The 17,424-nt window shown below is 44.2% G+C and overlaps 1 protein-coding gene across 4 annotated transcripts in view; it reads right to left on the reverse strand.

Annotated features, from left to right (window-relative positions):
* GOLGA4 (golgin A4) overlaps positions 1–17,424 on the reverse strand; it is an 840,043-nt gene that overhangs the window by 43,104 nt on the left and 779,515 nt on the right. For 2 of the 4 annotated variants that reach the window (XM_085607535.1, XM_085607533.1), the window contains 2 exons: positions 8,484–8,570; positions 3,324–3,387 (listed from right to left, as the gene is read on the reverse strand). In XM_085607535.1, the coding sequence (XP_085463661.1) occupies positions 3,358–3,387; positions 8,484–8,570 (117 nt within the window). In that variant the 3' untranslated portion in view covers positions 3,324–3,357. The remainder of the gene's footprint in view (positions 1–3,323; positions 3,388–8,483; positions 8,571–17,424) is intronic. The other 2 variants (XM_085607536.1, XM_085607534.1) reach the window with 1 other exon arrangement.

Raw genomic sequence — 17,424 nt, forward strand, 5'->3', positions numbered from 1 at the left:
GAATCTAGAGTATGGACTAATAGGGAGGACAGTGTCTATTCTTCAAAGCAGGGTATTCCCAATTTGGTTCCCACTAATGATAAGGTTGAGGATAAGTCATCTGTTGCACATCAAGCTGGTCATAGGAGATTATCTGGACGAATCATTCATAAACCTTTGTGGCAAAAAGATTATATGTGTTCTTAACTAGGTTGATGTCATATTTAGTATTGATTCAAGCAATATGTTTTTAGTCTGAGCAGTTTGGTCATTGCAACGAAAGCTATCAATATCATTTTAGCTTTATATTTTTTTTTATGAGTTTTCTTTCATTCGTGTCATTAGTTAGTTTTTGTTTAATAGTGTAAATAGTTGTGCATTTAGTATTGTTTTGAAGGAAGGAGATGTGTTACATCTTGGCTTGCAAGCCATTGTATGAATGTGTTCGGTTATGTGTGGTGAGCTCGAGGGGATTCTGTGACGGGGTGATGAATGCTGGATTCGAGTGGAAGGACGGTTGGAGAGATTGGATAAAGAAGGTACAGACCGATGGGGCGCTTGTATTGAACTGACTTCTTCCGCAATAAACAAGAACTTGAATACACGAATCGCTCAGCCGTCTTCCTTGAACAACACACCTTACAAAAGTGCTTACTATCTGAACAACTAGCGCGTCATGCAGACGCGTCACTGTGCACTGGTTTCTAAATCAAGTTTCATGTCATGCATTTCTATTGTCGCACTCTTTTCTGGGGCGAGCTTGTCTCTGAAAGGAAGAACCTCTTTACTAAGCTGTTTCTCTACAGCAAAGTAGTTTCAGGATAACCATCAGCAGAGTAATTGAACTCCATACAGCTAATTATATATTAAACTTATTTTAAGCAGACATCCGGCCAATCTGGCGTGGATCCGGCCCTGTTAGACCAACACTGGACAACTCTGCTCTAGATATACCCTGGTAGATGTCCAAGCTAAAGCCTAACTAGGAGCTCTCGCATCACGTTGGTTCCCTGGACAGTAGGTCCTCCTTGGGTACACAGACACCTGCATGTTAGGAAGGTCCAATTCTGTAGAAATCGACATACACAAGAGTGAAAAGCATACTGCTTAGCAAGAGCAACATGCACTTTTGTATCTCTCTACTTCTTGTACTGGAGCATGTGTATATCATTTTATACCCCTAACAAGCCCGACAAGCACTCTGATTGCCATTGGTTTTGGGCACTCTACTGCAGGCGTGTGGTTGGAAGGGTGTTTGCTTGTTCCAGTATGTTCTATGTTGGGGATCATGGTAGAGGTGCGATGTTTCAAAGATATGTTCCATCCATGGTACAGCACACCGCATATATATATGAAGTTTGGCGGGGAGTGTGAGAAAATCGCAGTTGTGCATACTTACAGTTTATGTAAGCCACTCTTATGTTGATAAGATCATGGGCAGAGCCATGTCTTTGCTGCTATTTGAAATGTTATGTGTTTGTCGTGACCTTTTATTTAATAAGGCACTGAGTGCCAATGTGTGGGTCTCAGCGTGGTGAGAGAGACTCGCCAGTTTGAGGCTTTGAGAACCGCTGTATATTTCGTCATGGAGCCAGCACCGAGTGGAGAGATCTAGCTTGGCAACAGGAATGTAGTTTTTGCTGAAGGACAAGTGGTCCAATCCCATCGCTTGCTCTGTGAGCAATACACATTCTTTGCCAAACGGCTGTACTGGAATACTTAGACCAATGCTAACGCGGGACTTTTTTAGTCTCCGCCAGTACGAACTGGAATCAATCTTTCCAGTACTGGTAACTCAAACACAGGGATCACTTAGACGCAAGGGTTAAACAGGTCTATAGAAGACACTTGCTGCACGGTGTCTTGGGAAGCGTGGCAGCACACTACAAGACAAAGATGACTGTGGGTAACCACAGGATAACACCGATACATAAATGGGCATGCCCGGTTAGATCAGATCTATCTGCCCAGACAAGCAGTGCCTGCATTTCAGGCCTCTATCTCTGCCCGACAGAGTGCATTCACCAGACGGGGCGGTTAATCTTGAAGGACTGCTACGCATCATATTTTGAATTGGATTCTGGCTTTGATACAAAAGTCTTTTTTTAAGATGCGGAGGACTGGGGGAATTATTGATGAAATAGTCTTGTGTGAGGTGTGACAATCTAATGTAATACAGTCATGGGAAGAGCAAGTGTGGGCTGAAGAGCACCTACCAGCAAGGTGTTACTTAAGTTCACACGACAAGTAGGTGAACATATTAAACTGAGGTTAATCTGTAATGTCCATGGTTCAATTACAAACTGTGTCAGTGAAATAAGGGGCTTTTATCCCTTGAAACACTTTAAAGCGAAAAGGCTGACAGTGTATTGTGTACTCGTTAAAACACAGGGTACGGCTGCTCTGACATGCCCTAAGCACCATGCACGATACTGGTGTTCCAACCATTAAGAGTGCAGCATGTGAGGAACTTGGAGCCAAAGGTACAGCCATCACTACTCTGCCAGAGTCGGGATGTTTGTTTTAAAGGCTTTTAAATGTTATAACTTATTGTAACAATATCAAGAGAAAATGATTAGGCAATACAAATATAAATGTATATCTGAGATTGCAACCTTGCAGTGTAGGGTTCTTCAAATAACAGATGCATGGTTCTTTCCTGCAAAGTAACCTATTATTTACTAGTTTGTGTATGTATTTTCCATAGTTGGTTTTAAAAATATAGCAAATAATTTCACAATATATGCTCAACTGATTGAATGTCTTTATAAGGTCATTGTAGTTTCTTCACCATCAAAAATAGCTTTTAAGCGCTGTGTAAACTATAACCATGCTATTTCTCCGCTGAATGCTGCAATGCCTTCGCATTGTAAAAGTGCACTGCACTTGTGAAGCAGATGCTCTAAAATGAAAAATAATATCCCTTGCCATCAAAATATGGTGAAATACCGAGTCTTCTTGCCAAGATATTGCTCAGTCCCAGTCCAATGGATAGTTCATACAGGTTGCGTAACTACTACTATCAAACAAACAACTAAAGTGACGTATGGACATCGACAACCAATAAGATGCTGTTCATCAGCAGTCACATTAATGGTATGGACCAAACACCAATTCAAATCAAATAAGTGATTTTCTTTTTAATTTAGCTTCCCATAATATTGAATGGAATCCCATAGGTTTATTGCAAGAAAACAAAATACATTCACAGTATAAATTAAACAAGCTTGCAGTATGAAGCATAATGTAGCAAATGAAAATGAGCAATGGTGCAAGAAGAAATTAGTAAAATTAAAAGATTAATAACATGCCAAAACATGCAGTATGTATTAATCTTCACTCACCCACATGCTACCTAAGCACAGACTGATGGCATATTCAGAAGATACCACTGTGAGGTGGGGTGAACTACAAAGCCAGGAAGAAAACAGCTTAGTGCACAAAATTAATGAGAACATGATTGCCACTACGGTACTTAATTACCACAGATAAATAAACACGAAGCTCATGGAATTAGTGCATTTATATTTCTTGTTACATGTACTTTTCGAGTGAGCTGGTCCACTGTTAATTCTTTAGCCGAGACAAGAGGACTTTCTCCATTTGATTATGTAGAGCCCTTTCTTTTCATAATGGGACCAAAGTACCTTAGGTAACAGTGATATATATTGGCATTTAACATGTCCTCAATAAAAGTCTTTAATATAATAGGAGCTGGGCATATCTACGGCTGTAGAGGCATGACATTTTACTGGCTGGGTTAAGGTGACTAGTTACTTGTCTACATAGGTAAATACAGACTATTTCCAACTGCAAACAGATCTGAAAACTACCTGATGGGAGAGGCCAGACTACTGATTCCATCATTTCCTAAATATGTCAAATAAAGCTCAAGCAGTCCAAACAACCCCACGTGCTACTCCCCTGTATCCATAAAGGTGTGCAATATTGTTTTTAAAATCTAGTGTAGCCAAAGGCAAAAACCTCCACAAAGCAGGAAGTTACTTGCCTTGCACAAGATTTCTTACATGCACTATATTTCTTTCCTCTGCAGCTCTTTTGCCATTTGGAATATTACCATATCTCAGGCCGACACATTGCAGATTTTTTTGATCTATTATTAAGCCAGGAAAATTGTCCAGTTCAGAAAACAGATGCATGGAAAACCCAACATACATTCACTCTCACACTATTGGACATGGGTTGTCCAGAAACAGCCACCATAGATGACCTTCCATGGGCAGTCAACCAACAGAAGGCACAGACGTCTGTAGGCCAAAGCACTAAGGGGCCATTAAAAAGGCGAACATGGACAATGCAAAAACCCTACAAAGGTATGGGGGAGGCAGTGTATTGGAAAGGGGTGGAATCTGCTTGCACGATGTTTGAGCTGATATCAGTTATCTGGTCTCTACCTAGCAAGCACAAATAGGCACTGAATAAAATGATGTAATATAACCATATACTTACCCTCAAATCTCCCTTTGATAGTGAAGCTAGATGTTCTAATGTTGTTTACACCTTTTGCTATGCCAGAATAGCCTCTAAACGTACTTTACATTACTCCTATGCTCTCACTCTTTTGCAGGTTACATAAAAATGAGGTAATATGCAGTGCAAGAGCAACTATAAAATCTCAACACAAAAGAAAATAATCAATTTACAATACATTTTCAGATTGGTTTGTTGTGCTAATGTAACTAAGAACCTGCCAGTTTGTAACCACATATTTTACACGTTAGGCCAAACCAATGAAAAATTGCATCTCTCTTCTTCTGTGACCGGCCATCATCCTCTTTATGTAGGAAGCCTCCATCTAAGCGCGCTCTTAAGCAGGGAGTGGAGTAGTCCAAGCTAATCCCAGGAGCTGCTTTTTAACTGTATTTATCCACGGCAGACAGCACATCAAAGGGTTAGTAAACATCAAAGTAGCTACAATTCCAGGAAAGATAATGACAGAGGACAAACAAGTAGTTAGTGAACCGCTTAGTAGTTGTGTTTTATGTTCTTAAGTTGATGGTTTGGAAGCCATTCTCTTTCAGAAGACTCCCAGGAGAGTTTAACTCTTCGTGCTGTCTGGCAGACATTTTATGTAGTCGTCTGTCAGAAGGAGCCATGAAGCTGGTCCTCAAGCTTACGTAAGGGCTCCTTGGGAGTTCTGCACAGTGCACTGGAAGGGAGTTGATGAAACAGCAAGAAAAATAGTGACTCTAGAAATAAATGGAATGTGCCGAGTTACAGAGTGCTCCTCTGAGACTCTCAAGATCCGCAGATAACCTGCAGCAGCTTCACAGAGGAGTGAGCGAACTGAAGTGTAAAGAAGGGGGTAAGGCGGCAACACACTGTGGTAAAAGCCTGAGCACATCCTAGAAGGTCGAAAGCCAGGGGGGACGATTTTTTTTATTTCAGATTATTCTTCACATATCTTACTTTCTGTGCCCAGTGTTACACAACAGAGCTACAGTAGTGTCTATTCGCTGAGTACAAATGGGAGCAACCCAAAGTACATTCCAAATAGAACGTGAATTTCACATTCCAACCAAAATGCCAGACTCTGTTTCAGTTATTTCAATAGTTTAGGTCGTCTGGCCAAAGCATGGAATCAATTGTTATGTTTTGCATCAAATTCATATTTTGTTTTATTCCGAAAATGTACTCCTGACAGATTTACATTTAATATTAGAACTGCTTACTGTAAAGGTTAATGGTGTTACTTGCTGTTTCTCTAAATCAGTGAACTTCAAAACATAAAACTTTATTTGGTCGGCGTTAGTAAAGAGTAATATACAGAAAAGACCAGAATAGCCCATGGACAGATTGTTGGAGACATGGAATTGGAGAAACAAGTCTACAACTCTGCTGGAGATATCAAAACAGATTATGGCAGACCAGATGAGCAAAAGAAAATAACCAGTCACGGTATGCCAGACAATATTTTCACTTGTGCACTTCCAGCCACTGTGTGCGTGTGTATGGAGTTATCAAATATCTGACACATTGCTCTTTATAAATCGATGAATGCATATTGCCTTATACCCTGTGAAAACTAAAACTAATTCAGTGGTTTCTTGAGTGACAAAAAATAGTAAAGCTACAGCCAAAGACTTTCCACCTATGACATTTGTGTTTTCCTGTGAAGTGCGGCATCACACAGCAGTCCAACACAGGACAACTACAATCTCTGCCTGAGAAATAATCTTGGGATATGCATTTTGTGAGGGAGATTTAACATTACCAAATACTCTTCTACTGCAAAGTCCGTCATTTCAGGCACTTTAATTTTGAAAACAAAATCTCAGCTATTTAACATTATCATAAAGTGGCAACTTTTTGCAGTCTACAATTTTATAATTTTTCTTTAGATAGTCATCTGTATCTTTGGACAATACAAAAGGCATTTTCCAAGCCAACGTAAACACAGCCCTCTTGAGGCAAAATGAAATCACCCATAATGCATCCCCCGAAGCACTCTAGTGTACCCCATCTGAGCACAGTAAGAATACTGCAAGCAGTCCCATAACCATATTGAGGCATGATGCTGAAAACAGAGTGCCTTTTTAAGGACATGAATAGCCAAGGTGTCTATCAATATGTTTTAAAAAGTACAATTGGGGGTATAAATCCCCTTCTTTTGAACTTTGTCATTACTGAGGGCCTTGTGCAGTGCTTTAATAATAATATTCATTTGTTTCCATATAGCGTTTTTACAAAACCCCACTACCGTTTCTAAGCGTTGTTAAAAACATGCGTTTTTCAATTTAACGTAACAAGTTACAGATCGCCGAAATGTGTAAAACTGAGTTAGCCGGGATTCAGACTTGTGGCCTGTGTTTATACAGTGTGTGTCCAACTAACTGGACAATTGCACATGTTTCGTGTCATGTTAAAGAGGCCAGGAATGTTGCTTTTCTTTTTTTTCTGAACGGCACCGGCATGCGCAGCCGCTCCTAAGACTGGAAACTGCAGAAGGCAGGTGGGTGGGACGGCGTGAGCGTCTCCTCTCTTCCAGGAGATCCCCCCTCTCGTTGAGAGGCGCGGCGCTAGGCCAGAGCCAGCATGCACATTGGCTCACTCCAAATGGATACGCGAAGAAGGGACTCATCTAGGGTGAGGTCGCAGAGGAAGGAGGAAGGAGGAAGTCTGCGGTTACAGCAGAGGGTAACACACTTGTGGCACGTGTCACTACTTGCCTGCAGGGCACGAGTCGGGGGTACACGTGGGTGGATGGCGTCCGCCCACTATTTTCTGCCAAGAAGTTGGGCCCCACTGACAAATGTACCAAACTCGTTCCGGTGTAATTTCCAAACACCGGGACACTTTCAGCAGCGCCTGCACGTTGTTATCTGCTTTAGATCGTGCCGGCGGGGACGGGATGGGGCTTCCTTATTTTAGACTCCTGCAGGGCCCATAACAAAGGCCGAATCTGAGGGGTCATCAGGCCTCCTTTAGTTCAGTCTCTTGGCTGGGAGCAGTCAGGAGCCTCACACCAAGATACAAATGCAGCAGAGGGGAAACAAAGGCTCACACATTGTTAGCACTTCACACATACTTAAGAGAAGGCAGCTTTTCACTTTGTTCAGTCCCTGTTTACAAGATATGCATGCACTGTAAGAATATCAGATGTTGGTCTTTCCGTGTATTTACACAAAATAAATCGCATTTATATATAGCTTACTACACCAGAGGAGGCGTTGAAATAATTAAAGTGCCACTATTTTTTCTTGTAAAGCCCTATGGGTAGAGGAAGTTTACGCTGACAAAAGGCAACACTGTTTTATGTGTAACATACAAAAGTGTGAATCTTCTGCTTAAATCAGAAGGGTTTCCCTGTATACTCGAAATATGCTCCAATGCTCTCATGATAGACACATGTTAAACACATATGTGAGGGCTTAAGATCTGATGTGACTTCTTGTAATGCCACTTCCTGCGATGTCACGCGCAGTGAAGTCGCACGCTGTGATGTCACACGCCGTGATGCCACTTGCATTCTGATTAACTAGGTTAGTCCCCCCCCACTTCTTGTTTTGTGACTTGTGCCCTGCTTGCCTGTAATGGGCTGTTACAAGAAAGCAGTGATATAATTTTATTGCAGGCATACTGTGATGTCTACATGCATCATATTAATAAAATAATGAAGGCCCATTTATACCAAGTTCATCCCTCCACATATCATAAATATATATATATGTGGCAATTCCTACCCACAATGCGCGCTTGGAGTGTGGGGAAGTGCTCAGGGTGTAAACACACTGCTTGCACACAAAAGCCCTTCTGAGTTGGAACTCGACTGGCTGGTGATTTTTCCTGCAGTCACCCTCTATGTGTCTATATGTATAGATCAAAATATAGGGACAATATGCACAAGGAAAAAACTCAACTCACCCCAGCCAAGTAGGCAAATCCAAAACCAAAGTAGATGACCAGCTTAAATGTGATGAAATCGTATTGCGTAAGACAGCAAGGATTGTGTTGCTTTTATTTTAGTGCTACATAAGTCTTACCAGTGGTCGAGTTTCCTCCCTCTCCAAGATCTTCTGTGTTTGGTCAGGTGGGAATCTCAACACCGTGGTTATTACCTTTGCCATCGTCTAAAACAGAAAATAAAGCAGTGCTCATGAATAGTGTCGAGGGGGATATCTGTAGACATGAGGTCAGGTTACAGTGATACATAAATGTCCCTATTAAAGCACATGCAAATATATATATATATACATGGGGTATACCCAAATTACCCTCCTATACCTGAGTATGAGACACTATCATATACAAAGGGAGGTTGGTATGGAGGAATTAATATAAAGTCTTATTTTTGAGTAGAGCACATTCAATTACCTTCTCCAGTTTTTTTATCCTTCATGCACATATTATTTTATTGATAAAGACACACATATACAATGGCACCTTGTCAATGAACAAAACGTAATTACAAACAGAATGACGTGAAAAAGATATATACAAAAATCATACAATCAACTATACGTTGCCAATTACCATATAAATTGATACTCGTGTTCACCCTTTTATTCTGGGTGATATACTTAGAGGTAGTCTAGACTGACACTTCAGGCAGAGGGATTTATTTTCTATAGCTCTTATTGTGTCATCAAAGAGTTATTAAACCACTCCTTATGAATTTACTAAAGACTCCTCTTTAATAGATGTCAACGCGTTTAAGCCTTAGATGTTCTTCTTGGCCTCTTCAGGGAATGGGCAATGGAACATAAAATCAATATTTACACCAGTCGATTGTTCTAACAGACCACTGACGGTTGCGGCGTTGGAGAGGGAGAGAGCATTTATTGCTAAACACGAAGGACTTATTAAGGAAACAGTGAGTCGCTTTTGTGCCTAGAGAAGTCTTGGCACGCAGTGCAGAAAGTCCGCCTCTGTGAAGGAGAGGTGGTTTTACCTTGTGTGTGAGGCGCATGCAGAGGCGCAACAGACGTGGTCTGTTAGAACAATCAACCGGTGTAAATATTGATTTTATGTTCCATTGATCCTATTAAAGCACATGGCATTCTGCAAGAGGGAAGGCAGATAAAGACTAGTGCATGGTATCACATCTCGCCTGACGAATGCTGTGTTGTTTTTTTTATACCTATCCAGAATGATACTTGGATTAATACATGCAGAATGCTATCTCTTCTTAAGACGCCATAACGACAATCAAACAACAAGCATTTGAAATGCAATAGGACTCGCATTATTAAAGTTTGAGATATTGTCATTGCTAATAATAATGCAACACCAATAGCTATTGCATTGCATTTTTGCATGCGCGCTGCTACAGGCTCCATCTAAAAATTAGCTGAAACACTGGCGAGGAGAGAGGGAGAAGAGAGAATAGAAGGCATTAGTGACGAGGCAGAGGGAATACAGAAAAAAGCATTGTGCAAGGACAAGAGAGCGCGAATTGCAGTTGAGAGGAGGCTCGAAAACGAAATTGTAGTGAGACAGCTGCAGTAAAAAGAGTAGAGCGAGAGAGAGAAGGAAGGATAGAGGTGCAGCCGGTCAGTCGGAGGTGGGTCACTCCACTCAGGGCAGGCCCAGTCCCGGGATGCCGATATTCTGAGGGGCGCATGTCAACATCACCCTTCTCATCTTGCTCCAGCCTTGTCCCTGACAGTTCCTTTCGGTCTGACTCGCCAGTTTAATGTAGTTTTAGGCCTTCATTATCACAAGGCGCCGATGTTTTAACACCCCTTTAACGCCCTTCCGTGCCCTCTTTTTAGCCCCCCCCTTTCTTGCCCTCCCTTCACCCTCTGACCCTGCCGGCATACATCAACATTACCATGATCTGTGTGAGGTAGCGAAGCTATAGGTGATTTAGGGACCCCCTGCTGCAATTCGCTACTATCAGTAAGGGTGCCAAATTTCTCTCCACCCACACCCAGGGCGCTATCTTAGCAAAGGTTGGCTCTGATGTCTTCAGTGACAGGGTCTCCACACAAAAAATAAAGTAATCACGTTTGCTTGCACGGCTTGCTCTCATCAAAAAAGTAGAGCAATTCTTGCTTCCAAATATTTTGCTTTCAGGAAAAGCGTTACATTGTATTGAATGTTTCCATAGCTAGTGCCCCTGTGAAGCAGAGACCTTTACCTAAACATGTTGAGTCATTTACAGAAAACACACTGAAGATGAGTAGGTTGATCGGTGGGCGGGAAACCCGATGTCATCTGGGCCACGCCCTCGCCTCAGAATGCGGACATCCGTGAAGGGACTTTGCAAGAACTTCAGCAATGAATAATGTATATAAAGTGAGTGCAGTGCCGCACCGACGGCCCGCTGCTCCCTGCTGAGTGGGGGAGGGGAGCCACAGCAGGTCAAAACACTTTCCAAAGAGTCCCTTTTCGACCGCAGGTTTTTCGCTTGCCCAGCCAAGTGCGACAGGACATGGTCTCGGGACCTCTCATGCAGTGGACATGTTGGGGTTAGGCGGTAAAGCCCGTTTCCACAGCACACTGAGCGCACGAGCCCCAACGACTGAGTTACAGGTTCAAATCGCAAATATCGGCCAATCTGACTTGCACATTCATTCCAAGGCTGGTGACGGGTACACCCACTAAATTATGGAGAAAAAAACGTTATAGCGTAGCCAAGTGTTTTGCTGATCCCTGCGGATGTTAGAGGCCGAAAAGAACATGAGCGCCACCACACCGAACAAGAGGACTCACCCTTCCTTCTCTGTCCCCCTTTCCTGCCCGATCCCCAAAACAGAGGGAATGGCCAGTGCTTCTGATGAAGGTTTGAATCTAAAGTATTTTAATCCCCATGTAGGGGAGTTGGGGGTAAGGTGATTTTCAGAGAGGAGCTAAGTAGTTATCATTCTAAATGGGCGTATTTTTGAGGGAATAACATAATATTTTAGAATCACAGTGCTTTTGGATTTGGTACATTCCATGGCTTCTTTGTGGCCAATATCGGAATAATAATTTATAGTTGTAATTATTGCAAATGCGATAAACTATGATAATGCAGCATAAGGCAATTAAAAAAACACACATGGTAAACTTAAAAGTAAACCAGTGGTGCGCGCGCACCACAGAGGAGCGGAGCGGGGACGGGAATCGAAACCAGTGGTGCGCGCGCACCACAGAGGAGTGGGGGCGAGGGAGCGCGGCAGCGAGGCGAACGCGCGCTGCTGCGCGTAATAGACACTGATGGGAATGGGCGGAGCAAAGGCGGGACATGCGCCCGCCTTTGCCCAATTGCGTGCCTTATTTTTTTTTTAAAACACGCTAAATCCAATTGCAGCCGGCGAAAGCAAAACCACACGCACAAGCGTGTGGTTAGCTTTCAGAACCCCCTACATGAGGTCTCGCGCTACGCGAGCACTGCTGCGCACTGCAACGCTAGGCGCCAGACCTAAAAACGGGGCTGACAGCGTGGACAGGTATGACTTTTAATTCTTTTTTATTGGAAATTTGTTTTGTGTAATACAGATTCAGGAAATGGCAAATAGGTTTCTTGAAGACCAGAAACTATGCTAAGTAAAACAAAGTGAACAGCTCTTTTTTTTAACCCCTTCTGTGCCCATGACGAGCTGGACTCGTCATGGGCCGCGGTTGCGCTGTGCCCATGACGAGTCCAGCTCGTCATGAACCCCGCCCGCTAATGCAACGCCCGGCACAGGGCGGGGAAAGGGCGTGGCACACAAGGGGTTAAAGCCATTTAAATACGGCCGAGATAAACTGATTGTTTTACTTTTGGCAACAAAATAGGCTGATGTAGGTAGGTCATGTGGGCAGCTGATGAAATAGTAGTCTGGGGAATGGCTTGCAAAAATAAGAGTATCAATGAATCAATCAAATAATTTATTGTTTTAGTTCATTAAAACCATAACAATTTTACAATAAAACGGTAAAAAAAAAAAGATAAAGCACCACTACTGTCGAAATATGGAGATAAGATTGTATAATAATAAAAGGAAACCATGTTTACATTCTTGCTATAGGTGACAAAAAACCCAACGTCCTGAGCAATGATTGTGGGTAGGTAGGTAAAGACCAATTAAAGTGCGAAGCGCAGATATTGATGCCCCTGAAGGTTAAGAACAAGTCATGCTGGGCCTGTGCAAGATACATACTGGGATCGAGAGTGGTGGGAAGTTGGATGCGGGTTCCGCTTTCCCTCTCAATGTGTTGTGCTTAACTGGGGAGACCCATGTCGTGTCAGTTCCTGTTTCTGGGTCTCGCCATGTAATAGTCTGTTATCAGTTTCTGAGAGAAGGTAACAGAATCTACAAGACGGAGGCAAAGTAGGTCAGCGAGCTCCTTGCCGTATTTGCTGCACCTCGATAGGGCTTTTGTATCAGTGTGGGAGAAGAACAGCAATGAAGCCTCCAGGCAAGAACGAACTTCCTTCTTTTGGTAAATGGGATACAAGAGAGACCTCCTGGGGGCTTAAAGCGTAGAACAGCAGCACAAAGGTGTAACCATGATTCTTTCTTACAGTCTGCAGGTCCCCCACTTCCCCATATGGGCCCATGGGTTGAAGTCGGCCACTGGTAGGCCTAACAGAGGCATTGATAAGATGTCCCTACGGGCCCGTCTATTTATGGAGAAGTGTGGCTCAGGGGTTAGAGGCGGCAGACCCGGAAGCTGAGATCAGTCCTGGACCAGGGTTCAATTCCCCGCCTCGGCGGGTCTTGGGCTAAAAATTCCACGGACTCGATAATTCTCGCGCCGGTGCCTCCTCGACTCACGGGTTCACACTCTGCGACTCTGGGCAATAGCTTGCTTAATCTCCACAACGGCCCCTCGCGGCGGGATGCCTGACTTTCACCTTGTGGATACCCTGCTATCTCACAGGGGAATACCAGGACGGGTTCCCTAAGCAAGCGCCGGGAAACCCACAGCGGGTAGCTGTGCGCTATATAAGCTCAACTACATTTACATTTACATTGCTTCTGAGAAGTATGGTTGTGGTTTTCCTGATATCTAAGAATTGTTCAGGGGAGACAGGATGCGGGCGGGCTTTAATGAGCGAATGTCTAGCAGGTGTGAAGTTGATAACCCTTTTCCAGGCTGCATAAGGGATAGCATCTGAGTTTAACGCTGAGCCTTCAATTTGTAGACAGGCAACTGCTTTTTGAACTTGTCGATGCCAGGGGTTCCCAGGACTCTCAAATGTCTCTGTCAGGCAAGCTTTAAGTGAGTTTGCGGTGGTTTTTACAACCCTTGTATAGAATTCCAGGGATTCAGCCTCACATGTGAGGATTTGTCTTGAGAGGCCCAGTTCCAAGCACAGTCTGGTCCTCCACATGTTTCGGGGCAGTTGGAACACTCTTTTGTAGGCCGTGCATGGAGCGTGTTCTAGGCTGGGGGCGGAGGTCAAACGAAAAGCCTGCTATCCGTAGTGTAGTGCCGGGAGGCCTTAATGACCTTCAATCTAGGTGCAGCAGAGACGCTGTTTAAGTTCTTATTGAGACAGGTAACCCTGTATGTGATGGCCCCTACTTTCTTTTTAAAGGTGACTAAGTGGCTGATGATCTGGAGGTAATTATACTTCGTGGTTGTTTTGATGGTTTCGGCACCCATGCGCCATGTTAGAAGTTTCTTTCTTTTGTAATGGCAAAAAATCATCAAGACTTTAGTATTGTCCTGGTTGATCGTGAGGAAATTCGCTTCCTTGAAATTTTGGAGTTTGCTCAGAGCTTGCTTGACCCAGACTTTGGTATGGTCAATTATAACGGTATAGTCAATGTACTGTAAGATGTGCAGATTTGAGTGGCCTAGTTGTGGAGGTATCGGGCTACTGCTCTCTAGAAATGTGCCCAGGTCAGCTGTGTATTAATTGAAGAGAGGGGAGGAGCAAGGACGCAACCCTGCATCAGGCCACCATCAGTTGTGTTGTGATTTTAGAGGTTACTGTGTGGGGGCCTGTTTTCACACAGACCCAAGTATTTGAGTACAGAGAGATGATGGGCTCGAGCATTTACCGAGTTATCCCCCACGTCTTTAGTTTTCTCCAAAGTGTGTTGCAGTCCTCCTTGTCGAACGCGGCATTGTAGTCAATAAAACAGCCAAAGAGTGGAGGCTGACTTTAATTGGGCTGCTAGGTGACTCAGAATGGCAAGTGCAGTGATGTTGTCAATTGTTGAAAAAAAGGCAAAATGTGATTTTCCACAACCCAGTTCTCTAACTGTTTGAGAAGAGAGCGGGCATAGGCTTTGGTCTCTAGGTCTAGGAGGGCTATTAGTTGGAATTGTCAGATCTCCTTTCTTGAAAATCAGGGATAGGTCGGAGCCCCTCCAGGAGTCTGGAATTTGCACAGTAAGGAAAGCTTGGTTGAAGAGTGGGGTTAACACCTTTGCCCAGTTCTCCGAGGCACATTTAAATATTCCTGGGAACAGTCCAGCCCGAACTGCCAAGCCAGGTCTTCCCTGGACTGGAAACAAGCATCCTAGGACCTCATCAGTTAGGCTAGCTTGAATACAGTGGCAAAGTGAGCAAGGGACCCACACATGGGCATACTCTGGGGCATATCCAGAGAAGACCTGGCTTGGCATTTCGGGCTGGACTGTTTCCATGAGGAACATGGTCAAGACTGATTTGCATATGGCTGGGTCTGAAGTGGAGTGGCGAAGTGAGATGAAGAACGATGATGAATTCTACCCAAATCTGTGACTGGGGTGAGTGTCTAAAAACTTTCAGCACTCCATTATCTCCTTGTGTTTGCTTTGATGTGTAAGGAGGCCAGTGAAACTGAGGAGGGGCTAAGGCCTGGTGGAGTGGATGTGTGTCCCCCTGCCTGAATTGGGCTGATGGAACTGTTTTGGAGCTCTCTTTGAAGTGCCAGTGTTCGTGCCAGTGATGCTTCGATCTGGGCTTCCAGCATGGCTAGAAAGCGGTCGGATAGATTGCCTAGCTCCTGGTCTGATAACCTTTCCCTCCTGGTCTTCTTTGTGGGCATCTGAGTAAGATTGGTTTCGGGTGTGTTTCTTCCCATTTGAATGCCCAATGGTGTCTTCTGGGACGTTGGCGGATAAGCAGTTGCATGCACCTGGGAAGTTACTGTTTCCGCACATGAGTTTTGGATGCTTGGCAAGATGTCAGCGGCCCAAGGCCCACCCAAGCAGGGAGGATGGTTGTCTCCCTTAATTTCTGTGCTTTCAGTTGCAGTTACCTGTGTTAGTGTCACTTTGTGTTCTGGGAAAAGGTGGAAGAATGTAGAGATCTCCGTACTGCAATGGTCCTCCTGGTGTAGTTTTGGGCAGAAACTAGAGCTATGAAGTATTGGCCCAGCTGAAGGCTAGCCTCTGTTTACAGTGTTTGTAGCATTTAAGTACTTATCTAGCGGCAATAACTCCAGAGGGACTGGTGAAAGCGGTGACTGCTTCCCCTGAGGTGGAACCTTGCTGAAGTATTCGCTAATCAACCCTTGCGACAGTGGCTGAGCTTCTTGGTCTCCTGGCGTGGTGGGGGAGGGGGCACTGAGCTCAGTCTCCCGAGAAGTGGTGGCTAATAAAGTGAAGAGGGGTTAGCTGAGAGGGTGCTTCCCTTTTTCCTAGGTAAGATTCGTCTTTTGGGCATAGTCCCAGAGCTTTGCATGGGTCCTAACTTGAGTAGATTGAGTTGGGTTGAGCAAGTGTGGCGTAGGTGAAACGGTGGTAGCGCCACCTTACTGTCCTAGTCTTGTCCTGTGGAGCTTAGTCAGGACAGATTGGAAGGGTACGAGTATGCTACTTTGAGTCTGCTTCCTTCAGTAGGCAAGAACTCTGTTGGCTGTTGTCCCCAGGCGCTGTACGAGAGGATATTCAAGGTAATTCAAGGAAGTTCTAGTTGAAGATGGCAGTATTGTAGAATAATGGTGAGGAGACCCCATTTGTCGGCTCTCGGTTGTAGGCAGGGTGTTGCAGAACACGCCTAATCTTGGTCAGACCGTCTCCGCTTACACCCAGCTCTAGCCTCTGGTGACAGCCCATAAGCTGCCACCTCGCTACCTGCAGCTGCTTAATGCCTTGCTGTCGGACCGCTAGTGGTGAAGGAGGTTGGGGGTCCAGCTGTCTGCCAGCCAAAGCCAAGGGCTTACCACGCTTATCCGTGGCCGCTGTTTCTCTCCACTGAGGCCCAAAACAGGCAGTGATGGTGAAAGGTGAACTGAAGTCATTTTTTTTTTTTTTTTACTCTGCTGCCTCAGTACCTTTGCCGGGCCCTCCGGGCAGACGTAGGCAGCCAGTACCAGAAAAGAGAGAAGGCGGCTGCAGCGTCTCCCACGACATCAGGGAGAACATGGGACATGGAGCAGCGCTCGGCCTCCCGGTGGCTCCAGCGTGGCGCATGGTGGCCATCAGTCTGCAGTGGGTAGACAGTGGCGCTACACAACGCTGCGATCAACCCATGAAGGAGGTCGACACCCTCTCCCCTGATAGGCAGGAGTCGGGAGACTGGGTGCAGGGTCCCTCACGCCTCCCGTCGTAGTTATCTGCACACCACTTACAATTTCCTCTCTCTCTGCAGCACACCAACTCCATTAGCAATCAGCCAGTTTTTGGAGAGTAGAGGGACACGACTGGAAGTACTAGAGTAGTATTTTTGTATATTAATGTGCAGGATTTGCAGGTACAAAGGTAGGCAAATTTATTCTGTGTTCAAAAACATTTTTGATCTGCAGAATTTCCATTATGTTCTTTCCACATTAGCTCTATGATTGGAGGAATTAATTATTTCTCCAAATTTATTTTAATCTGCCACCGCACAAACCATTGCTGCTACAAAGTAACACATGATCTTGTATTGCTGAATTGTATGAAAAGATTTAGGAATGTCAAACACCCCAAAGAACAAAACGATTGCAAGGAACGTTTGATTTCCATAATCATATAATAATATTTTTTTCACCAAAATGTTAAGATTTATCAAAATGCTGTTTTTAATTCTACATGAAGGGGGAAATGAGAATTGAGATTATAGAGAAATCAGATAGCCTACAGAATCTGT

This window comes from Triturus cristatus, chromosome 5_2, assembly GCF_964204655.1.
Source record: "Triturus cristatus chromosome 5_2, aTriCri1.1, whole genome shotgun sequence".
Lineage (NCBI taxonomy): Eukaryota > Metazoa > Chordata > Amphibia > Caudata > Salamandridae > Triturus > Triturus cristatus.